General features: G+C 40.6%; 1 protein-coding gene across 3 annotated transcripts in view; it reads left to right on the top strand.

Annotated features, from left to right (window-relative positions):
* Window positions 1-24,738, top strand: part of hdac9b (histone deacetylase 9b) — a 44,968-nt gene that overhangs the window by 4,325 nt on the left and 15,905 nt on the right. The window contains exon 1 of one of the 3 annotated variants that reach the window (XM_031746280.2): window positions 19,277-19,946. The exons of 1 other annotated variant lie outside the window; for it this stretch is intronic. In XM_031746280.2, coding sequence (XP_031602140.1) covers window positions 19,838-19,946 — 109 coding nt within the window. In that variant the 5' untranslated portion in view covers window positions 19,277-19,837. Of the gene's footprint in view, window positions 1-19,276; window positions 19,947-24,738 lie in introns of those variants that run through there. One more of the 3 variants, XM_039619239.1, reaches the window with a different exon arrangement.

The following is a 24,738-nucleotide window of genomic DNA, read 5'->3' as shown; positions in this document are numbered from 1 at the left end:
AGTAAACAGAGGTACATATGCAAACATGTTTTACCTGTACATACTGGTGACGGAGCTCCTTCACTCGATCACTGTTCCGTTCAAATGGTACTTTGTACAATTGCTTCATGGACATTTCATTCCGTCTGAGGACTCCGTCTATGGTGGAAACTGATATTGACTGAATATTTCCGAAGATGGTGTCATCTTCTACGACAGTTCTTTGTATTTCTCTCAGTCTCAAAGCGTTGTTTGCAGCCACCATTGCACAAATTCTTTCCTCTTGCTGCAGAGTCAAAAGTGGACCTCTTCCACCTCTTCTAGGTTGTCTGGCAGTCCTTTTTGAGATGCAGATGAAAAAACACAAACATAAATAAGCGCAAACATGCTTACAGTAATTGTTACAGGACTATCATTCAAAACTCCTTTCTTTACAGCATTACTGTATTGTACCACAGCACACTATGCCACACCTGGGCCAAGTCTGCGCTTCAGTTACAGTACGTCTATATGTAAAGATCTATAAGGTCATGTCCGAATGCAAGTCTCCTGTATGACTATGAAAGTGCAGAGCAAATTAGTTTGTGCTGAATAACTACATTACAGTATGCTCACCTGTTTTCCCGACGAAATGTCTGAATAATAGAACTTACAGTAGTTCTCCCAACATTTGGCTGCACCCTTCGACCAGCCTCGGCCATTGTGAGGCCATGGTTTATCACATGATCCACAAGTGTTGCCCTGATTTCGTCAGGAACGTGTCTATGTGGTTGGCCTCTTCTTACCCGGTTTTGTCCTCGTCCTCCACCGATCCTCACCCCTCTTCCACAAGGCTGACGTTCCATGTTCTGCAGTTTTGTAGATTCAGTATGCACCTCATGCCAATCCTGTCTGTTGGTTTACATTATATATATATACTTGTAGAGTAGGGGATACTGTAACGCGATTCACCTGTGACTGGGTAGAAGAGGCTTTTCATTGGTTGCAAGTAAGAGTAACACACACCAATTTTCATTAGTGTGAGATAAGGTTCACCTGAGAAAAGTAATTTATGGAGATTTTCATGGAAACTCCTTAAAAATAGGGTTTTCAAAATGGGTGTACAAATTGTTTGACAAGATGTTCAACAATTTTGAGTGCACTGACACAAGCAATGAAATGAAGACTATTAGTTGTATGGACAATGACTATTCAGGCGGTACAAGTATAAATAATTGTGACATTCATGATAAAAGCAAGGAGATAGTGATGAATAGCAAGTCAAAAGTGACCATTCTTTAGATATTTGTACTTACTCAACTGCTTCATGTCCAAAGGCATTTGCCTTTGGACGAAATGAACATGAAACCGCCACAAGGTTGTGCCAAAACGACTACATGTTGTGGAGGTTGAACTAACTATTGTGCAAAGTTTAATTCTGTTGTGAGAAATGCACCAAAGCAACTGAGAAAAACTGTAATATGAGAGAACCAGTAGAATAAGTCCTCTCAGCACTTATGTCAGATGAGACTGTTATAAAAATTCTTTTTAAGTATACATATCTCTCTTGGTTTTTTCAGACTGGTAGATATCAGTATCTTTGTTTCTAATTTGTTCTTCAGTTTCTTTAGATTGTGGCATTATGTGTTGCATTTTAAGATCTTTTTGATCGGTACTTTGTCAGACAGGTCCTATTTAAGTGTTTTCTTGATTCAATATGTCTGGCAGTAATTGGGCTTTGCAAAAAATCTGGTTAATCACAGCTCCTTTCTGATTTAACAAGTGTGGGCAATTCCTTTTTCACACAGGGCCAGGTAGGTTTGGATAGGTTCTTTCCCTCAATAATTGAAAGCCAGTAAAAACGCATTTTCTCAGGATATCAGAAACATGTACACGTACACGTTCATATTGTGTACATATCAAAAATAAATGAATAAATAAATTAGGAGAGGTGCAAATAGTTTTTCACAGCACTGCATTTTTCCCCAAGCAGTTCAAATGCAGAAATTCTGATTGGTTGAATATATACATATCTGTGAAGACAAAGCTCACATATTATTGCTGACAAATGACATGGTCTTTAGAGGCCAGATGCGAGCTCTGGGGTCCCGTGCAGAGACACAGGCAGGCTGCAGGATCATGCCTCAGATGCACTGATATTTGGCTGTGCCCCTGCCTCTCCAGATGTCAGGATGAGAGATAGCACACAGCTGGACAGTAGGGATTCTGGGATGAAAGTGGTGTCACCCACTGGGCCAGTCCCAGCTGCTTGAGGACAGTGACAAGATCGGAAGAGATTTCATCTCTCTGTTTCCCACCACTGTTCTTGGAGTGCTGATATAGACCCAAAGATTAGATTTTCAACAAGTTATACATCGTCTCCTTAATGTTTGTAGAGAAGAGAGCTCAGCAAGACCTCAAATTAATTAAAGTAGCATTGATTTGGTGAACAAGACCAAACTGGAGACATATAAAAACATCTGAGCAGTTATGTGGGAAGAAAGGTGAAAACAGATGATCTGGGCTTTGTTCTTCTCTTAAAAGGAGGACATTTATCCATGGGTCTGAACAGTAAAATAAGGCAAGCTACTGAAGAATGCTTTGAAGTGACAAATAAAAATGTGAGTCCACAGACAGCTGCAGATTTATGACGGTGACAAATCTGCATATAATTTCTGCTAATCACATAATCAGTGAGGCATTGTTCCTGCCTGAGATAAAAGCATCTCCTTTTTACCAAATGGTAATCATATAACCAGAAGAGGGGAGGGAAATGCAAAGCCAGTGCAGCTTCATTGTTCCTTCATGACTTTGAAGCAAGAGAAGGAGCACAGTAACAGTGACTGAGAGTGTGTGTGTGTGTGTGTTTTTTTTTTTAATAAATGGCAATACAAACCTGTCTGACAACCAGGCATCTCAACATTTGTCAATATGTTCTTAATTTATAGCTGAATGCATTCCTATCAAAGTTATATACGATACTGGGACTAAACCAATGCAATTACCAGTAGATGGCGCTGTTTCCATTTTAATGATCTTGTGACGCTGTATGTGCTATTTTTAGATGGTGCATCACTGCAAAGTGTATGCAGCTGTCAAAACACTCACATTTGGAATTTTATGTTATGCAATAACAAGAAAATAATAGCCCCTTCACAACAGGCGCTAGTGTCCCAAAGCCCTATTATCATTACTAGTGCTCTGATTTCTAATTAGAGTCACTGATAACATAATAATAATAATAATGATAATGATAATAAAAGAGTAAAAGTTACACAGATTATTAGCACACTAGCTGTGAAGCTCAAATTATAACATCAGTTAAAAGATCTTTTTTCCACAAAGGAAGTTGATTTATGAAGTTAGCGGTGCACCTGCTGAGGACAGTCAGCGACCGGAGCTGCCCTCGTTTCTCCGTCAACTGCGATTATCAGAGGACAGTGGAGCAGACAGACTGCTCAGTCTGCCACTACCCTGGCTGGGATTTTTATGCCCTGTTTCGACGAAGTAGCTAAGGCTATTTATAGCTTCATCCCGTTGCATCCTCATCCCCCTACAGACAGCTATCTTCACATCCTGCACATCAAACCCTCAACCGTGCGCCCGAGGTAGTGAGAGAGTTCATTCAGCCTTTCTAAGTGACAAAAAAAATAAACGTATAAAAGTAGTGTGTTTCATACAAGTGCTGCTGTGAAATATTTAAAGTTTGTGAGAGCTTTCATAAGATAGCTTAGCGGGTACAAACAAAGTATTAACTAATATTTAGGTTTTAGCGGCCAGCTGTGTAAGAATGATACGCTGTATGTTAACGGCAAGTGAGCTGTACAGTATGCTAGACAGCGAGGTCAGCGCATTAATATTTGAACGGTTAACCGTTGTTCTGCGGTCACAGGTGGTTGTCCTCTAATCGATTGTGAGTCCGCCAGTAAAAGTGGACCGGAACTGTGAGTGTAAGAGCAATTCGTGACATTCTTCACACAACCACAATACTGGAAATGTTTTTTTTCCCCCTGAATTACTAAGTGACCTCATCATCCCTGGTTTCGCAGACTGTTATTAGTTCCAAGATGTGGGGTATTGTAGTGCAGGCTGGCGTCTATAAATAGCCTCGCTTGCGAATGTATGATCTCATCGAAGTCGGTTGAAGCGTAAAAGTCATTATTAAAGAACTCGTCAGCCAACCAGACTGCATCACTCCTTGTCACAAAGTAGACTACTCATTACTTAGACGGGCTAATATATGTATAGCTTTTACCTAAGGAGCGGAATGACACACTCACGGGGTTAAGAGCAGAAACTATGAGTGTAATTAGAACTTTAAGTAGTCTGTTTGTGAAAAGAAAAATCTCAACACAGAACTCGGTTAATTCTCAGAGCTGCTTTACATTAGAGGTGAAAGAAGCATTCAGAGCAGGGAGCAAGCAAATGACACTAATAAATACTCCACTGCAAGTAAAAGACGTAAAAAATGTACATAGGTCTACCCAGAACATGCTCACAAGGCAGAATGATTCATTACACTGTTATAATATTATCAGAACAGTATTATTGGTTCTTCAACATGTGAACAGTGTTTTAATAATATAATTGGTAAGATAGATTCATAGGTAGAAATCAGATAGCCAAGTAAAGTATCTTATGGTGTATCTGAGCACTTCAATTTTTGTGTTTTATATATGGACATTTTGTTCAAAATTGAAAGCAGTATTTTTAAATATTTCATATCGTTTATTGCCGTCATAGGTTCATGTCGAACTGCACTTTGTTTGCGTCTTTGATTTTCTTTATATATTTTGCAAAAAGGGTCTTTATACAAAGTTTGATTCCATTTAAAATCTTGTGTATTCTCAGTTTTAGCATACACTAAAACCGAGTGTAGACTTGCTGTCCATTTAATTAGTTGCACTGGTTCAGTTGCTCATTAATGTGAAAACCTAATCAGCCAATCACATGGCAGCATCTCATTCCATTTAGGGACGTAGACATGGTCAAGATGACCTACTGAAGTTTGAACCGATCATCAGAATGGCGGCTTAAGTGTCTTTTAAGTACCGAGTTTGTTGGTGCCAGACAGGCTGGTCTGAGTATCTCAGAAACTCCTGATCTACTGAAATTTTGCTGCATAACAACCTCTACAAGGAATGTCTGAAAAAGAGAAATTATCCAGTGAGCAGCAGTTCCCTAAGTGAGAAGTCTGGCCAGACCGCTCAACTGTAACCTAAATAACCACTTGTTACAAAGTGTGGAGAAAAGCATCTGTGGATACACACATTGAATCTCAAAACAGAACAACAGAAAATTGGAAGAAAAAAGTCGCCTGGTCTGAGTCTTGATTTTTGCTGGATGGTACAATTAGAATTTGGGGTAAACAACATAAAAGCATGGATCCATCTTGGTTTGAATCAACAATTCAGACTGTTGCTGTTGGTGTAATGGTGTGGGGAGTATTTTGTCGGCACCTTGTGAACCTCTTAGGATGACCTGAATATCGTTTAAACACCACAGCCAACCTTAGTGTTGTTGCTGACCATGTTAATCCCTTTATTAAACACAGTTTACCCATCTTCTGATGGCTCCTTACAGGCGGATAATGTATCGTCCAAAATTTCAGATCATCCCATATTTGAACATTACAAAAAATTCACTGTAGTCAAATAGTCTCCACAGTCGCCAGATCTCAATCCAACAGAGCACCTTTGGGATGTGGTTGAAGGTGAGAGTCACATTATTGGATGTGCAGTTGATAAATCTGCAGCAACTGTGTTATGCAGTCATGTCAATATGGACCAAAATTGCACTTTGTTGAATCTATGCGACGCAGAATTAAGGCAGTTCAGAAGGCATAAAGGGAATCTAACCTGGAACTAGTAAGGTGTAGCTAATAAAGTGTGTAGTAGTAAAAGATTGCAAAGATAAACATTTCTCAGCTTGCTGCACTTCATATGTGATAAATGCAGATATGAATCTACAGCTTATTTTTTGCATCTTGTCTTTACAGATAATGAAGAACCAAAACCGCAAGACAGGCAGATAAAAACATGGCAACATCCATGATGGCTCAAAAGTCTATTTTATTTTAATAGCTGCCAGTAACTAAATGAAAGTTAACTGACAGTGCTGTGTATGAAGTTTGTTTGGTTCTCAGTTGTTTTGCTGGACACCCTGTCACTCCAACAAAAACTTTGAGCAGATGGCTTTGGTAAGCAGTGCTCTTTCCCCAGGTGTCATGTGTTGACAGCAGCGTTTCAGTCTTCTCAGAGCGAGGTAAAAGGGAAAACACAAGAAGCACAGAGCCTCCAGTGTACACATGACATTTTCACTTAGACAAGAAAAACTTGGCTCAAAGTTGACATAAAAGCCTTTCACAGCCAGTCAAAATGACCCTTCAGCTGTCTTTCCATCTCAGAATATTTATGATATTTTTACATTAGACTTGTTCTTGGCAGGTTAATGCTCACAGATGTCTACACTGCTCAGATGGCTTGAGGGGGCAGGTACCATCTGAGCTGTGTCAGGGAGAGAAAGTCATTTTAACAGCACCTTACACTTAGCCTAACACATAATTTCATAGTACCAGTGAATGTGTTAATGAGACAAAATGTTTTTGATAGAACAAATTTTGGCAGGCATCTGTGAATTATTCACTGGACTTGATAAGTTACCATGTTCAGCTATTCTCTTGGCAAGAACTATTCACAGAAGCAGCGTGTTGCACGAGTTCCCCGCTGTGCGATGCATGTTAACTATAGCAGAATATTATCATTGTCCTATAGCTGACGTCTGCCAGATTTGTATCAGTAAAAATATTCTGTTGATGCTGCAGAGTAATCTGTCAGCTGCTACCAGCGATGACATAAGAAGTGGGAGTGAGCTTGTTTGTCAAAGTGGAGCGAATACAATGCCTTTTCCTTTTTTTCTCCTGTTTTTTTTTTTTTTTTCCCCACAACTGAAGTGATGAAAGTGATGAATTACGCTTTGTCACTGTGGATTTATTTCCTGTGTTTGTGTGCCATCCTCGACTGACCGTGACAGCGTGAAGGCAGCCTTCATGTCACGCAGCATAAATTGCAGTTCTAATAGAGAAAAAGAATGCGGTGGTGTTTTGTGCTGGATGAAAGTATGACATGACAGAATGATAGAGCTAATCTTCTGCCTCAATTGCGCACAAAGACGTAGGAAAAACACAATTGGGCACCTTTGTGCATGGGTATGTGTGTGCCGTCGTGCCAGTCTAGCAATACATTTAAAATATCTCGAGCATAGCAAGAGTTGGAAGAAATTCAGGTAAGCCATTTGCTTTGTGAAACAGCTATTTATTTATGACGTCTATGGTAAATGGCCTGTTGGAGGCACCTGATTATCTCACCAGCAAAACTCAGGTCACAGTTTTTGAATTTTGCTTCTCATTTACATTCACTCAGTTAAATAAAATTCAGGTGTACGTTCTTTGTACCTCTGTCATGTGAAATGATTTCCTCCAAAACAAACGTTCTTGTCCACATATGTCAGAATACATTAATAGCCCACAATGGCCTCCAAATCAGGTGCTGCCAATTTAATATTAAAGTGGGAGCATTTTGTGTTGATTTGTTTAGTACACATTAAAAGCCCTTAACGCGTTCATTATATTAGCCACCGTATCATTCATATTCTGTGACCAGATTATGGTCATTACAGGTTTGTTTGTTTAATCAGGATCCCCATTAGCATCAGCGTCGGCCTTAGCTATTCTTCCCAGGGTCCTTAGACACTTAATCCAACATCCACAACACATAAACATAAAACAAGGAGGGTCTTCCTGTACGGATAGCATTGAGTTTCATAGAGCAAGAAATGACTACCTCAGAAGATGATACTAGAAAACACAGAGTTTAATGTATGGAATAATGCAGCAATCATTATGAGGAGGATGTGTATGCTGTACCAATGTGTCCTCTTTAGCTCTACAGCACATGGATGTTAATCAGTGCCAGGATCTTTTGTTTTATAAGACTTATTTTATTGATTGGAAATGTTAAAGGCTGCTGAGCTACAATATTCAACATTTGTAAGAGTATAAATATTTATAAACAGTATGTTGACATATTTGTGTAACCTAAGCACTGTTAAATATTTAATTCCTAAGCCAAGCTAAAGAAAAAATGGCTAGTACCAGGTTGGACCTCTTTTTGCCTTTTGAACTACCTCAGTTCTTTGTGTCATAGATTCCTTGTGGTGCTGGAAACATTCCTCTGAGATTTTGGTCCATGTTGACATGATAGCATCAGACAGTTTCTGCATATTTGTCAGCTGCACATACATGATGCATATCTTCTGTTCCAGTAACATCCCAATGGTGCTTTGTTGGTTTGAGCTCTGGCGACTGTGGAGGCCAGTACAGCAAACACATTGTCATGTTCAGGAAACCAGTTTGAGATGATTTGAGCTTCGTGATATGGTGCATTATCCTGCTGTAAGCAGCCGTCAGAAGATGAGGACACTGTGGTCATAAAGGGATGGACACGGTCAGCAACAGCACTCAGTTAAGATGTCATGTTTAAACAATGCTACAGCAATGTGTAGTGCTTTAGAGATGCTCTTCTGCATACCTTTGGTTGTAATGGGTGGTTATTTGAGTTACTGTTCACATCCTATTCTGTCCATTCTTTTATTACCTTTGGCATTTTTTGAAATACTCATCTTCCCTTTAATCACATATCTGCGTGCCTAAATGCACGTGACAGGCTGATTAGAGGTTTGCATTCATGAGCGTTAGACTAGGCATACCTAATAAAGTGGCCAGTGAGTGTAGTGACATATATATATATATATATATATATATATATATATATATATATATATATATATATATATATATATATATATATATATATATATATATATATATATATATATATATGTGTCTGTTTTTCTTTTAAGATAGGCAGGATTTGTAGTCTAATTGTCATGAGCCTATGTTGAATGCTTAAAAGCTACATCAAAAACAGGCACTGTTGTAGGTCTGTTTGAGGCTGTCACGTGTAAAAAATCTGTAAATCATGCCTCACAAGTTTGTCATGATTTACATATTTCAGAAGTCGGGGGACATTTATGTAATTCTGCTGGATCCAAAAAGCCTTAAAAACAGCATTAGTAATTTTTACCCAGCCGCCAGTGGCAGTCAGCATAATGTCTTCTTTAGCAGCATTTCACACTTGGAAATAAGCTCTCATTTCATCCATCATTCCACTCATAATGACAGATGAACCATAATTATGTAATTTCGCCAATGACTGCAGTTACAGAAACACTTAAGCAATTCCTAAAAACACACACCAAGTGACATGTGTTTCTTAACCATACACCTCTCATGATATGTTTCTCAGCTTCATGATGGCCATGCCTGTTGACACCCTTAAACTATTTTTGTGTGGTCCAGGATCTATTATTGGCTTTGGCTGTAAGTGCTTTCTGTTCCATAACAAGATGAATCCCCAACATGGCATTAGGTTACCAGGCAACAGTGTACACTCGACTGCTCGCTTATAATTTTCTTTGTATAGTTAGGATGTTTAATAGTAAGTGACTACATGACAGTGTGCCAAATTTAACCACTGGTAGCAGAACCCGTAGAGCCTGATGTATGTCAGGAGGCATAGAGGCGAGCGGGCTATATTTGGCTGCTATGTTCCCTTCAAAGAGACGAGTTCTAGGCCTGGACTTGACATTTCTCTTAGACTGGAAAAAATGGGTTTGGGTCAGTGAGTTTTCGTGGGAGGAGGGGTGTTGTTGATGCCCAGAGGAAGGTGCCGCTCTCTGTTCTGCAGCGGCTCATTGTTAAAATCAGCACAGTCTTTATTAAACAAAAGGTTGTGAGGGCTTGCCAGAGGATTAGTATTGCTTGAATCTACATAAGGTACATATAAGAACAAGAGCATCAAGGTCAATAGCTTATTAGCTTCTTTCTTACATTTTCACTTGAAACAGGACTATTTCTCTTGGTTATTGAAAAGATTAAGACAGATTGCATCATGAATGGAAGGTGTCAGTGTACAAGGCATATCCTTCAGCTGCTCAGGAGTTGTGCCTCATTATATTAGGAACAATGCTCGCAATGTTAGAAGACAGTCAGAAAAGATCTGCCAAGGAATCACAATGAGCAGCTGTGGCCGCACCTTATGAGATTGTTTTTATAGCCCACTTGAAGCCTGTAAAGAGTCTCATCATCTGAATATTGAACAAACCTAACAGACCCACTCCACCCCCCCCACCCCCCGACAACCTAAGTGATGTGACATTATAGTTTTTATTGGCCGAAAGTTCTGTTTTTCATTAGCCTCTTCTCTTTGTGCTTTGTCCTGTATGTGTTTTGAGGTTAAACAGAATAATGTGGAGGACAGTCCTGGGCTTTATCTTAGTGTGTTGTCATGAAAATGAAATGGAGAGTCTTATTCACACCTTTATTTATTTTGCTGCTCTTGGCTGCTGTTCCAGTGTGTGCCTGAGAAGACCGGACGCTGTGCAGACAAACTGAATGTAGCCCACAAAATCCATCTCCAAAGTGCGTTTTTCCTCACTCGCACTCTTAGGGTCTTGTTTCTATTATTTATTTAATTTGCTGTTTCAGGTCATTAACAACAACTCCAGTCAATGCATGACATTCCCAGGAAACATTTAAATCACTTTCAAGTCAAAAGCCTAATCTGCATACACAGAATTATAAATATAACTCTTGTTCAGTCAAAAAAAACATACCGATTCTCTTATATGTGTGGAAAAGTCTCACAGTGCCGATCTAGAGCCAGGACTGAATAAGTAGTGGAGTATGGGTGAGGAATATTTTTCTCTCTTTATAGTAAGAGAGCTCTAACCCAGAGGGAGAGTACAGCTCCTGTTGTAGCAGAGATACAGAGCTTTGGTGGGTTTAGCCTGCTGTTCTCAGTGTTGTTCATCCAGCCCCACTGTAGACCCCTAGGCTCTCTGGGGGATCCTACTTCCATTTATTTTCACTTCTTGTCTAAAAGGAGTTGGAGAGATGAATCATTCATGTCTCTGAGAGGCCTCTTGTGTGGATGAAAAATTGGGAAATTTAAGGCTCCTGCCTCGAGTATTTAAGATAGATTAATATGCAGCGCTTTCTGTCAGTGTCCTGCTTTTTTCTCCTTACAGACATTTTAATTCTTTGGTTGAAGTCCGTTAAGTAGGGCTTTTGCCGGTCTTGTTTTGTTGCTCTTTACTTGTCTGCGTCTCAGTACAGCCAATGACAGGTGCTATAGACAGTGTCCCTGCCCTAACACGATACAGGACTTTGAGAGCTTTGAGGTGAAATCAGTAAATGTGATGAATGCGATGTGTGCCCGGCCTCACGGACAGATTGTCACTAATCTGTCACAGGGGTGAGGATGTTTACCTTGATGGCAAAACCAAGAGTTCACAAGCCTGGTAGTTGTCAATCCTTGCCATCCCATCAACTTATGCAGGTGAAAATGGCCTACCATATCTCATATTTAAACATCTCTTTGTTGTTTCCTTTCATGTGCGGGTACCCATCCTGCTAGTGACAGGTCTACAAGAGTTCATAGCCACAACCCCCTCCCCATGAAATGTGCTGAACAAACGGAGCCAGGAATTACACAGAGATTGGACACACTGGCTGTATATCTAAGTAAAGCCCACATAAAGGTCTTGGTAGTCTCATAGGTGTGAAAGGGTTAAGAGCCCATCTGTTTCCAAAACAGAAAATTCTTACCCCCTTTGAGTTGACAACCTTAGAGCATCCTCTAAATGATCCCTTTTAGTATCAAGTAGTATTATCTCAGAAGAGTTGCTCTAAAAAGGGAGGCTTAAAGGCAACAGAAAAAAGGGAGTTTTATTCACACCCTTTAGATGCATTTAAAAGAACAGAGTAACATCAATGAATAGCATATTGCACTAGAACGGGGAGCAAAAAAAAAGCAAAATGATGCTATGAATGCCTGGAGTTTTTTCTTTCTACCGGGTCTGTTTTGCTCTTTTAATAGCAGGAATCTCCACACTTTGTAGTTCAGAAGAAAACATCAATGTTCACTTCATTATATCTTTTATTTAAATTTTTTTTTTTTTGTTACACACACAGCTTCAAAGAGGTCGCATAGCTGTAACAGCTTTTGTTTTGTGCTGGGATTTTTTTTTTTAACATATTTTATGAAAGAGGCAGCCAAAGCTTGTTAGGCTCTGTGTTATTGAAGCGGCTGGGTTGAAAAGTCATTTTGGTCATTGGATCTGAGATGAAAGGAAAAGGTCGGGAGTGATGCGGTCACTCCCAGCAGGATGGCAACACTATGGAGAAGTGTGGATGAGTGTGGATGAGTGTATGCAGGTATGCAGGGCTGTCTGTTTGTCTGCAGATGAGTGTTTGTTTGCACTGGATCTTGACTTGTATATATGTAGAGGACCTCTGTGGTGACTCTGCCTGTTTTCTCGGTTGTGTGTCGGCGTATTTGTCTTTGTTGTCCTTGAAAATTGCTTTGGGAAGTTCACAGTTATATACCTAGCATCTCTGACTGTTCTTGCTTTCTACATTTCTTGTCTCTGTTCTCAATCAACCTGCAGGGTGCACTGTTGCTGAAGGATCCACCGAGAGGTTTTTACCCCACTTGGACAATGTCCCACAATTACAAGCCTTAGTTACGGCTTGATTTTCCAGTCACAACCAAACTGATGAGCCCAAAAGAACAATGAAATATGAAGAACTGATTTAGAGAGGAAAGGATAAGAAATTTGTAATATCATCTTTATTACAAACCATGTAATTACACAGAGTACAACACGTTGTGTTATACACGAAGATAAAAAAAAATCAAAAAAATATAGAGAGGAGATTTAAAACAGAATGAGAGTAAATACTCATATTACACAACACACACATGCACACCAATGTAGCACAAACAAGTGAGATGACCCCTGAACTATTTCTTTGCCTCCCAGGGGAGAGAGGAAATAGAAACCCGTGTGACTCGTTTGGACATTCTCATAGGAAGCACAAGGTATAATACTGTTCTTACAGTGTACTTATGAACATGAGTCTTTATCTTTAGCTGCATGAAATGAGCGAATACATAAATAAATGGATGAAAATGTTGCACTTTGCCATGGTGAAATAAATGTATATGAATATGATGTTGTAGTAGAGGAAGAAGCTACTTTCGACTGCTCCCTTATTCACAAGGGGTCGCCACAGCGGGTAGCTCCGCATGTTTGATTTAGCAGAGCGTTTTCAAATGCCGGACGCCCTTCCTGAAGCAACCCCAAAGGGATTTGTGTCTTCCCCTGGGATCGAACAAGAGATCTTTTGCTTGTTATGCGAATGTGTAAACCGCTATGATGTGATGTACAACATGATGTGTTATACACAAACACAGAAATGCAGGATCACCTGAGCAAAAGCATTTAAAAATACATGTGGAGCCCCTCTAGCTTTATGCATATAAAGCAGCCCGGACATTAACATTGCAACGGAGGTGGTTTATTCACCGTGGGGCATTTCCTGGTATGCAGAGCTCTACCTTTATAATCAGAGGAAGAGCTATTTTTCAGAGGTATTGTTGTGTCTGAGACCTTTGAGACACCACAGGAGGAGAGTACTGGAGCTGTTCTGCGGTCAAGTAAAGAAGTGATGGCGTAGGTGGAAGTGGCTTGGACAATAAGCGTCAGCCCTCCCTTCCCCATAGTAAAGTGGATTTCCTGTTGCACTTTTTTCAGGTGGACCTTTTAAAATGCATGAATGAGGTTTAGTTGGATTCTTTTAAATGTCATCGACAAATCCAGTCACGCAGAGCGCTTTATTTAACAACATCCATTTTACTGTGTTATCAAGATATTCCTCGATGTGCGTGTTTTTATAATGCTCGTGTCTCAGAAGTGAGATTTGTCCCTTAAAAATAAAATTGTGAGTGAAAACCGTCTGTACTTTTTCTGTGACTGAAATAACTCTGCTGATAATTTGCCAAAGGACAAGCAGGCCCGATAAAATGTGTTTTCTCAAAAGCAGTGGCGATAGCAAAAAAATATATATTTTGTTATCATATTAAGAATAATAGCTCCAAGGCAACTTGGGGGATGATGCTATGATTATCCACTCATAAATGGGCTTGACTAGCAGGATGTGGATTAGAAGGATGCCTCTGAACAGACAACCTTTGTTTTTATTAATCCCTGAGGGATTTTCTAAGGTCAGCTAAACTTGGCTGTATTCCATCAGAGTCACATGTGTGCACTTGGGCCTTGTGTTTGTGTGATACAGATGCCACATTTGACTTCTGCAGGCTTTTCAGTGATGTAGGTCTGAAAGCCTCTGATGCAATGATTCTACCCAGTATGGTTCCAGGCAAAAAAGTGCCCTTTCATATTTATTAGTTAACAGTGCACTAAAATGCCAGCTGACATTAAGAGTTGTCTTTCAGAAGGTCTAATCAATGCTAAGCCTGTTGATGTAACAATATTCTTAAAGGATCAATGGTTTGTGTTAATATGAGGGATGGTGCTTGGCAAAGGAAACAAAGGAGAACATAAAGCGGGCTTGTCATGAGTACATGTAGGATGGAAGCTGTACAACAACAACATAGTCAATTTGATACAAACAGTGGATCAATGGTTTCCAGCAGAGATGAGCACATTGATCAGTAAAAGTACTGAGAGCAGCCCTCTGTTTCCAGTGTGCCTTTGTGGTACATGTCTATTTTTAGAAAGCCTGTGGCAGCAGATGAAGGCATGGCATCAAGGACCTATTCAAAGTTTGAAAGTAAACTGACCTCAATGTCAGCTCACAATAAACGGATGCTTTGAAATTGTGTTTTTGCCTTTTATCGTTCAGTCTGCTCTTACATCTCAGATAGAGGGTTCGCATTTCTCAGACTTTCTTCTTCTCTTTTTTTTTTTACTTCTCTCTGTTTTCTTACCCTTTCATTACACTTCCATCACAGAAGTACCTTCCAATATATCTAAACTGTGTTCTCGTCAAAAAAACCCCCCAACTTACATTTTAGACGATCGACTATGTCCACATAAGGAGGTAGATGAAGTGATGGAGGCATAATATGCAGGATTTTTTGACACTATACATATCTATATCTATATATATCTATATCTATATATATCTATATATATATATATATATTGCATATACGTTTATATTATTTATATTATATTTGAGTTAACAGTTTTGCTTTAGCTTTGTGTTTGGTTAGATCAAGAAAATAGTTGTTTGGCGATGGATTCCACCCTGTCTAATATATGATTGGCTGCTTGAAAAATCAATAAACATAAATGCTGATTGCAAAAAAATATGTTTTTTACAAACACAGTGCAGATGAAGACAAGCTTACTTCAAAATCTAGTTGAAAATGCAGTTTAGTTGTCTGGATCGTACAGAGTCTTCACATGAAATGCAAAAACTGCATGCCTGTTTTTGTGTTTGGAGCAGCACTGCCAAACTTTGTCGGCAGTGTTTCAACATTAACTGCTAAACATAACCGCCTTTCAATGCTTTTCATGTTATTCGATCCAACCTGTTAAGTGCAACCTATATCACCCTGAAAAGTCCAACAGGAAATTCCACAGGAAGCCAGACAAAATAACCCAATAAAAGCAAGAGCACCCAGAATCATTAGTGGGGAAACATGCTCGCATAACTCACCCAGATGTACAGGCTAATTGGATTTTACCTTCAAATCAGCAGTTGTATTGCCTTTGTGCTTTTATGAGACTGGCTACAGGGTAAAGGGAAAATGGGCTGTTTTGAAGTGACAAAACTTCAACCCTGGCTTTCAGCTGGGACATTTTCTGAGGTCTGAGTATGCTGCGCTGCTCATGTGGAGACTGGCATGAGTCTATAAATTGATCTAGGATTTCTTCCACAGTTAGCAATGGTGACTCATCAGGGACTGACGTATGGAGGGTGGTGAAGTAATTGGTGTGGAGAGGTAATTTCCCTCATGTACCAGGGGTGCCCTTGGAGCTGCGTGGTGGCCACTAGAGAGACGAAGCTCAGGGGAGAGGGTGGTGCCATTGAGGTGCATGGTAACTTATGAGAAGTTGCTGTTATTATGTAACTCCTCTCTGGGGAGGAGCATCCCCCTCTGAATGGAGAAATAAGCACTCGACAATGATAACATCCGCCACAGTCCTCCCAAGGTGACATGATGAAATCTGAACCATTGCAGGCAGGAAGCCAGGGAGGTGGGTAAAATGAATTTTGTAGTTTATCGATTAAGATCATGGAAGAGTGCTTGGATATCCACTGTATAATCAGATTATTTAACAGTAGATGACCCCCGCCCCCACCGCTACCACCCCCACTGAGCTGCATGGTTGCCTTTGAAGTTCAAAGAACAGAGAACAACAAAGCAAACCTGACTCATTCCTTCCCACACGCAGGTCATCCTCTGTTAAGGAGAATAAGACATTTCCTAGCCAGATCAAATTAGAACGAGTGAGCTTCGTCCACCTCCCATGTCTGTTGCAACACTTTACTTCTGCTCCCTTCTTTCTTCACTCTGCCTCCCTGCTGGGTTTCATCATGCACAGTGTGTCACAAGGCATCAGTGCTATAGTGATTATGCCAGAGAACTTCAAGAGGTGATTTGAAGCTGCCACAGTGATTGTAGTAATGTGAGTAGACTCATTTGAAATAAACAAATCACCGGGTTAAGAGCATGTTATTTCTATTTTTTTCACATAGCATGAAAGCTGCACTTTAATTGACAAAGTTAGAGTCAATCTAAAAACGGCAACAGCATAATGATAATGTGTATGGGTGCTATATGTTTGTATAGGGTGTTCTTTAAAACAGCTTATAATGGCCGTTCATTTAATTTTGGAAAGCGCTATGAGCCCTTCACTGATCTAGCCCACTTGTTCCCTCATCACTAATAATTCCCCACTCCACATTAGTGCTCTGGTGACAAAACATGCACACACACACACACACACACACACACACACACACACACGGAGAGAGACACAGAGTTTGTGTTTGATATGAGGGAGGTGACAGACAGTCGAGCCCAGGCACCCGAGAGCAGAGTAGAGTGGCTCTCCAGCAGGGACGCTGACGTTCACACTTAAATGCTTTAATAGGACTAAAGTAGACAAAGGCCGCCAGTGACGCAGTAGGAGCTATAATGGGCTTGCCACATTGCAGGTTTACTGGACCCTGCCTATTGGACAGCTATTTCCAATCCCACAATCCCTCATCAGCCTCAGGAAGCTAGTTATAAATAAAAAGTGTAGGTTAATCTCCGCTAACATGTCCCAGTGAAACGTTTCTGTTTTGTTTTTCTGACGTGCACCAGGGCAGGTTGACCTGAACTTTTTTCAAAAAGATACCGGGAATTAATCACGTGTGTCTGCTCCCTGTAATAGAGCAGAGAAATGTGCTTGTATTTCCTACATTTGTAGGACAACTGAAGCATAAAGCTGGGTATACTTTTTTGTAGTCCTTTCTATAAAAAAATGAACTAAATCAAAAAATAACACTAAGCCAGACATGATTCGTCTCAATGGCAAAAATATTAAATTTAGTATTTTGTTGCGTAATAGTGGAAAACAGACACGAACGTTGCAAAATGCACAGAGGCCTTTTAATTTTAGGATTTGATGAAGAAATAGGATATGATAAAATAGGACATTAAAATAGAAATCCCTTTGTCATAATAAGTGTCATTCACGTGACAGCTTTACTTCCTCTCTTGATTAATTATGCTTTAGCCTATGACTAAGGCCAGCCTACGGGGTCAGAGCTTGCCCGGTGTGACGGATACTGTGACAGATGGAGCTCTGGGTCTTTAGCCATCCTTACCTTGAACTTGAAGGCTTGTTATCGCTCACATATCCAACATAAATTCCACCACAGTCTGGAGTTTACCTATTCTGTAAAGTATCACTCGCGTTATAAACTTTCACCCAGTCATTCGTTGATTGTTTTGTGCTGTTGGTATTGTTTTTGTAGAAGCAATTTTCTTACTATTGTACAAATTATATGAAGATATGTTTTTCTTTGAATCTGAGTTCCATTATATGTTTTCTATAAAAAAAATAACCCCCCCCCAAAAACTGTAAACACAGTTCCTGATGGCTCTGTGTATAAATAATCAAATCAGCCAACATGCCCAAACATTATCCCCAGAGTTGTGTTTTGTGTCTGGGGTGAGCCTGCAAGCTGTGCATTTCCTTCTTGGCTTCTTGGTTTGTGCTTTGATAAAAAGGATTGAGGGGTTAAATGTTTGTCCAGCTGAAACAACACAGTAAAACTCCTTCTCTGTGTCTCTGTAGCCCAGTCGTCAGAGCTCGGGACCTAAAAATAGCCATGCTGGCTCCACGCCCCTGGCTGGGGGACAGGTCAAATTATGAAGGAAGATGAAAAATTTAAAGGCACAGGCTGCTTGGCCACAAACCCAGCCCTGCATCAGTGGTCAGCTAAAACATGTGACTTGGCTTTTATGGGCTACAGTGGGACTATATAGATCTTTGTCTTGTAATATTAATGAAAAACATCCAAGTATATATAGCCACTTAGTGCTTGAATTTAGAATTTAGGTTCTATTGATTGTAAATGGGGAGTGTAGTGTTTTGTTTGTTCTTAAATCCACCATTAAACAGTATCAAGAGTGTTTCAAGGGAATGGGATTTGCAATCCTGGAAAAGTGCTCTTGACACAGTTTGAGAGGTTTATGTAATTACGATCATGCTGTTATGGCATCTTACAGTTGGCTTCCTTGGTTAGCTGAAAGCATGCTTCCTGAGTAGCATCACTGCCCTGAATACACACTGAACCCCACACATATACCGAGCTAATGCAATGAGGTAACACTCCACATGTTAAATCATCTTAAATGAACACTCTGTTCATTGGGTGTCTCGCTTGTCTTAACACGTCCTGTTGCGTTTTTGTCACACATGCAGATTACGCCTGAAAGCACCGGTGTTTGGTTGCATTTGTCGAAATACCCCATCGCAAAAAAATTTTATACACCATTTCACTGGTTTTTTGATTCATAATAACAGGCAATCAGTCGCTTTGCAAAACCCCCGCTATCAAGTGCACATGTAAAGTTTCTTTCCCTCTCACGGGTACATCAGAACAAAAATGCATCATTCCATCCATATACCTGAGAGGACAAAATTAAGACATAAATAGAGTCAGAGAGAGAGAGAGAGTGACAGGTTCAACAAATCAGAAAAGAGAGAGAGAGAGGATTCAAGCCTCCATCTGCAGAGAGGGAGTCAGGAGACATGCCTTCTGGCAGGAGCTGAAGAAGACAGCTGTGTTTGGTGTGGTATTTTTAAACGCATCAATGCTGCTCCAATCCCTGCGCCTCGCCTGACCTATTTTTAGCCAGGGCTGGCCATTGTTCTATTTCTGTCACCTGTGGGCCACGCAGTTGTTGATTCACATGCAAATGAAGCTTGCTCCCTCCCCGGCTTGCATTACTGCCTCTGCGAGGTGCTCAGTACACACTACACGGCTTTCCTAGCAACTCAGCTTTACATTTTTTCTCAGTCTCTGATCAGTCAGTTTGCTGAAGAGAGAGGAAGAAGAAAAATCACACAGAGAGACACAGAGAGAGAGAGAGAGAGAGAGAGAGAGAGAGGCAAATAGGAAAAGAAGCTGGATTCTTCTCCAAACACAGTGTTAGTGTTTGGAACAGACTAAAGCAGGGCACCCGGGAGAGTACCAGCCCTGCAGAGAGAGTGTATGCTGCTTGTGTTATTGCGCTTCAGTGAGAGTAGTTTCTCAGAGGAGGAGACAGAGGAAGGGAGAGAGTTGCCTGTTGTCGTGGTCTCTCCCCTGGAGTGGCTGAGGGTTGGCTCTTGGTGTCAGGAAACACAAGGCTTGCAATGAGACTTGAGTGCTGAGTGGAGTATGCTGCAGACGATTTACGAGGGCGAGTCAAGTTTCTCCACAACAGAAGGGCGCGTTGGACACCAGCAGTTCCCCAACCCGAGCAAGATGCACAACGTGAACAACTCAGGTGATCACACAGCCTGGCGTTTCCACTCCCCTTGAGGAATGCCTTATCCTTCTTTTTCCACCGTCTTTGCATCCCAATCTCTGTCTCCCCTCTGTCTTTAAATCTCTTCCTACTTCCCTGCTGTCTTACATCCACTGTGCCTCTCGTGCACACATTCGCTCTGTCCCTCTCTCTCACTCTCCCGTACTCTCAACTCTTTGCGCTCGCCCGATCTCTCTCTTTCTGTGCGAGAAGAGAACTCAAAGCTTCTCAGCACAGCAGCGTGGTACGACCAGGCACTTCTTCCTGAATCGAGGTATTTAAGCTTGTGATAACATGCGCCGCTTTAAATATTGTGCTTCTCTATTTAGACGCAGAGGACGCTTTGAGTTAAAAAGTGCTCTGCTAAAATGAGAGAATGTGTTAACGCTGTTCCCATGCTCTGCTTGTCTGAAACGAGTCAGTGTGAACATGACAGGGATGCTGTGTTTTTCAAGCTTCCATGTCAGCATGCACTTTTCAGGGAACAGGAAGAACTGTGATAGAAATACTGAGGGGACATGTGAAAGGTTTCTCTCTCGACTGTTTCTATTTCTGACCTGAGAATTGAATTGAGTACATGACATCAGTATGAGTAAGCTCTATTCTCTGTATTGTCGAAAGATGAGTCACACCTTTTTTGCATTGGGTTTTTGTTTTTTTTCTCAAAGCGGCTATTGATAAAATTCAAAACATGTTTGGCGAAATTAGTTTAGAGTTAAAAAAAACTCCATACTTGTGTGAATCGCTGGGAAGCATGAGTAATGGCAAAGTCATACCAGCGCTTAATTTAATGTGCTATGACCACTGAGTTGTTACTACTTCTGAAATAAGCCCACGATGTGAGGAACAGGATGTTGAATAATTTTAGTTTCATGTACAGTAAGATTTTTTTAAGCATATCCAAAAAAAAAAAAAAAAACCACTAAAAACCCAGAGTGAAATGTACCTTTTAAAAATACCAAAAAGATTCAGGCAAGCAAACTGAAAACACGAAGAGGCAGTGGAGTAAACGTGAAAAGATTTAAAAATAAGTCCTGGGGATGACACAGAGATGACACATTCCACGTCTGTCAATAGAGCAGGTTATTTGACTATCAGGCTACAGGAGCAGAGCTTTCTTCCTTTGACTTTAGCGGCTTACGAGCCAAACAACAGCTATACAGAGCGCCTGAAATCGGGCTTCTTGCTTATTCTGTGGGTCAGCTATTCTTAGGTGAGTTATTTTCAGCTTATGGCATTAGCCTGCTAAGATTAGGCGTCTGTGCGTTATCATTCCATCTCAGCAAGGTCCTGATATAACTACGGTTTGGAACAGATATTTATAGAGGATTCTGTCATTTGTCTGTTTAATTTGTTCTTTCCACTTTACAGCAAATCAGTCCACAGTGACTAACATTATTTGTCTAAAGAAGCTGCTCAGAGGTGTCTTTCCGTGAGTTTACTGCGTGTCGTGACAGAGTTGTAGACATAGCAGGTACAGTGCCTTTAGACACGGGGAGAGCTCAATCATTGGCTGTTTAATTTTCATGACACTCTATCTGTGCGGATTATTGTTGATGACGCGATCCTTGCACTGACTGAATAGGTTTGTTGTGAACTGTTTTCTAAAGAAAACTCCTTGACCTTTTATACGATACCGTACTTGTCTGCCGTTTCGAGCGGATCGGCAAAGAAAGAGGGCTCCGTTGCATTTTCGTTTTGCTCAGTGACAGCACCATCAAAGTTGTGATTAAAACAGTCTTCAGATGGGCTCTTGACAAACAGGGAAAAAAATAATTAGTTTCCCCTGCATGTAAAATATTAATGGGAACCTTTCAGACAATAACAGTGGCCTACATTTCAAGTCCCCTTGTCCATATCCTTGATCTATTCATCTGTGTTTGAAGTGCTTACTGCAAAAGAGATGGTTCAAAATAATACAAAGAATTTTATTTTGTTTCACTGCATGAAAATGACTCGTTATGAGAATGAACTGATTCTGCTTCTGAAATGTTGTAGAAGTGTTGTAACAGTTTGATCATCAACAATTAGAAATACATTGGACATCATGCATATTTCTCACTGTTTATCTCGATATGCATGTTGTTTATGCTAATGGATGGTTAGAGGGTTTGCGGTTGTGCAGCGAGTTAAGGTAATTGACTCTTGCTGATTGATTTATTTGGAATTGAATTGACTCTAGGATCAGCTGCCCATGTTACAGAAGGACTTCCCAGTTTTTACTTGTCCTTTGCTGGGCTTTCTTGTGCTTGGATAACAGTTTTGTATATATGTTGTTTTATAAGATGGTAGGACGGGAGACAACTGGAGTCCTGGGTCCTCTCAGTGAGAGGCCTGTGGTAGCTCAGCTCAGTTCTCTTTGTTAGTAGATAGCCTGCAGACCGCAGCTCTGGCTCAGCTGCAAGGACGAGCCTGAGTCTTAAAAATAAAGACCTGTTTCCTGGTTTAGACATGCCAGCTGCTCAAAATAACAAGGCACTTAATGAGAGATCCAGCACCACATTGCAGTCCCAAGCATCAGCTTATTTTTGCCCTCAAACATCTTCTGTATCTGGTTCTATTTATACTGTCAGACAGGGAATTTAGATCAGCAACCCTCTCTGTTTCACACGAAACGTTCACAACATGCGCGGTTAAAGTGCAGTTCATAGTGTTTCATTATTTTGATGCTCAAAAGGGCAAATAACTAATAAAATGCAAATTATACGTAACGGTCTAGGAGCAGTATCAGTAAAGTGAAGATGGTATCCTTCCTGTTGTGCACACTCCTGTGGTTCAGTGGAAAAACACAACTACAACTGCACTTGTAGTAATGTTTCTGGCCTTGTACGGGTTTTAATTTCATCAAGCAAAAAAAGCAGTTATTGGGAAAGCTGGTGGAAGTCGAGTTACATAAGAGCAACAACCTCTAATGCTGCATTTACGTGAATTTCATACTTTTTATTTGCTGAAAATTTTTTAACGCTAATTTATTGATCTTAACTTTCAGAATCCAAGTGGTAATATTTACAGATATCATGTATTATAATGAATAACTGAATGTGTTCTGAATAGACTCCATAGTACATGTCGCACGTGTGCTGTTGTTATTTAAACACATCTCTGAAACTAGACTAAGCCCCAGATAAGCCCTAAATAAGCATTTATGTTAATACTTGTTAACTGGTTTACCAACAGACATTTTTCAAAACTGAACAGAGTCTGCAGAAGCTTTATATCCCTTTTTCCTTTGGTCTCATGCAGTGGCACCAGAATATACCTCCAGGTGCAAACAGCTGGTTAAGAATACCTGCAGTATTTATAGTCAGAAGACACCGTTAACCATATTAATAACTCCATCCTCATTTTAATAGTCAGTTTAGAAGCTCTCAAAAAATGCTAAAGCATTCTTTTAGCCTGGAAGTCAAACAAAGCCTGCGTTATTGATTTATTGTGTTAATATTTTGCAGTGTGCATCTTCGTATGTCTTTTGGTATCCTCATGTGTAATAGTAGTGTCACTGGTGATGTGTCTCTCTACGATGGGAAGCCTGCTAATGTGGCCTGAGGCAAAAAAAGATAGCCATCCAACATCTCAAATTAAGGCTGTGATTGTCACCCTAACCGCCACCAAGGCTAATGAGAGGCAGATCGGTTATAGAAATAAACACTTTGGGGACACTGGCGGTGCGACGCTGCACTGGGAGTGTGGTCACAGGCCATGAGTCACCCAATCCCCCCTTGGCAGGCCCTCCACAGGGAGGAATTTGGGCACGGGGCAGGGTGCTTGTTGCTCCCTTGTGCTAAAAACAAATTTGGGACCTGTCATTCATAAATCTCATGTTTACCACCGCCTAGAGACACTTCTGTGCGCTTTGTACCAATCAAGACTCATCAAAATTATCCACGATCTCCAGTCGGACCACTGAACCAGAAGTGGAAGGCTCTTCCTTGTGAGTGATCATTTAGAAAAAGGACCTGAAAGTTACATAAATGTGACACTGCTCTTTTATTTTTGCCCATGTTAAATTGAGCAGGCGGTCTCACAACTGTGACAGCCTCTCGCACGTTGTCTATATTAAGACCCTGCTCAGAAAAGCACTTATATTTAGACCTAGTTACTGGTGGTTCCGTATTTTTTTGATACAGAAACAGCACATTTCGGTTTGGGTAGTTTCGAGGTGCATTTTATTTAAATGCATCTATATAACTGTAAATTTACAGTAGCGGAGACAATATCCAGGGCTGTTCATGGACGATCATATTGATGATGAAAATTGTTAGTTGCAAATTGTACTTTATAAAGGTAGATGCTTCAGTGTGGTTGGAACGGTGCCACCCTTGCTTTAGGGCTTTACTTTTTTCCTTTAACATTGTCTTTCCATTCAGCTTTATTCTTGCCAACAGAAACCAGACAAGAATAGAACAGGCACATGAGGCTGTTGAGGTTTCCTCAAGGGCCATCGCATACAGTCCTGGTTATCAAAGGTGGCTTAAGCTTTCATGGTCCTCCTCCTCTCTCCTTCCTCCCTCCCTCCCTCCCCCTTCCCATCATGTTAAACCACTGTCTGAGATTTTGTGATGGAAGCTCAGCTTGACGTGCAGATCAAAGTGGAGGTCCTTAATGCCAGTCGCAGTAAGGGTACGGAATGAAATATGAGATTAATTAGGTATCACAGTGGTGAATTCTCTCAGGCAGCAGGTGTTTTTTGTTGCTATATTTAGGTCCATTAGGAAAAAGTAGCACTAATGTTGTCTGACTCTCCGAGCCCTTCGACGGTTCACAGGGTCAC

The sequence above is a fragment of the Oreochromis aureus genome, linkage group 11 (assembly GCF_013358895.1).
Source record: "Oreochromis aureus strain Israel breed Guangdong linkage group 11, ZZ_aureus, whole genome shotgun sequence".
NCBI lineage: Eukaryota > Metazoa > Chordata > Actinopteri > Cichliformes > Cichlidae > Oreochromis > Oreochromis aureus.
This window is presented reverse-complemented; position numbering and strand designations above follow the sequence as displayed.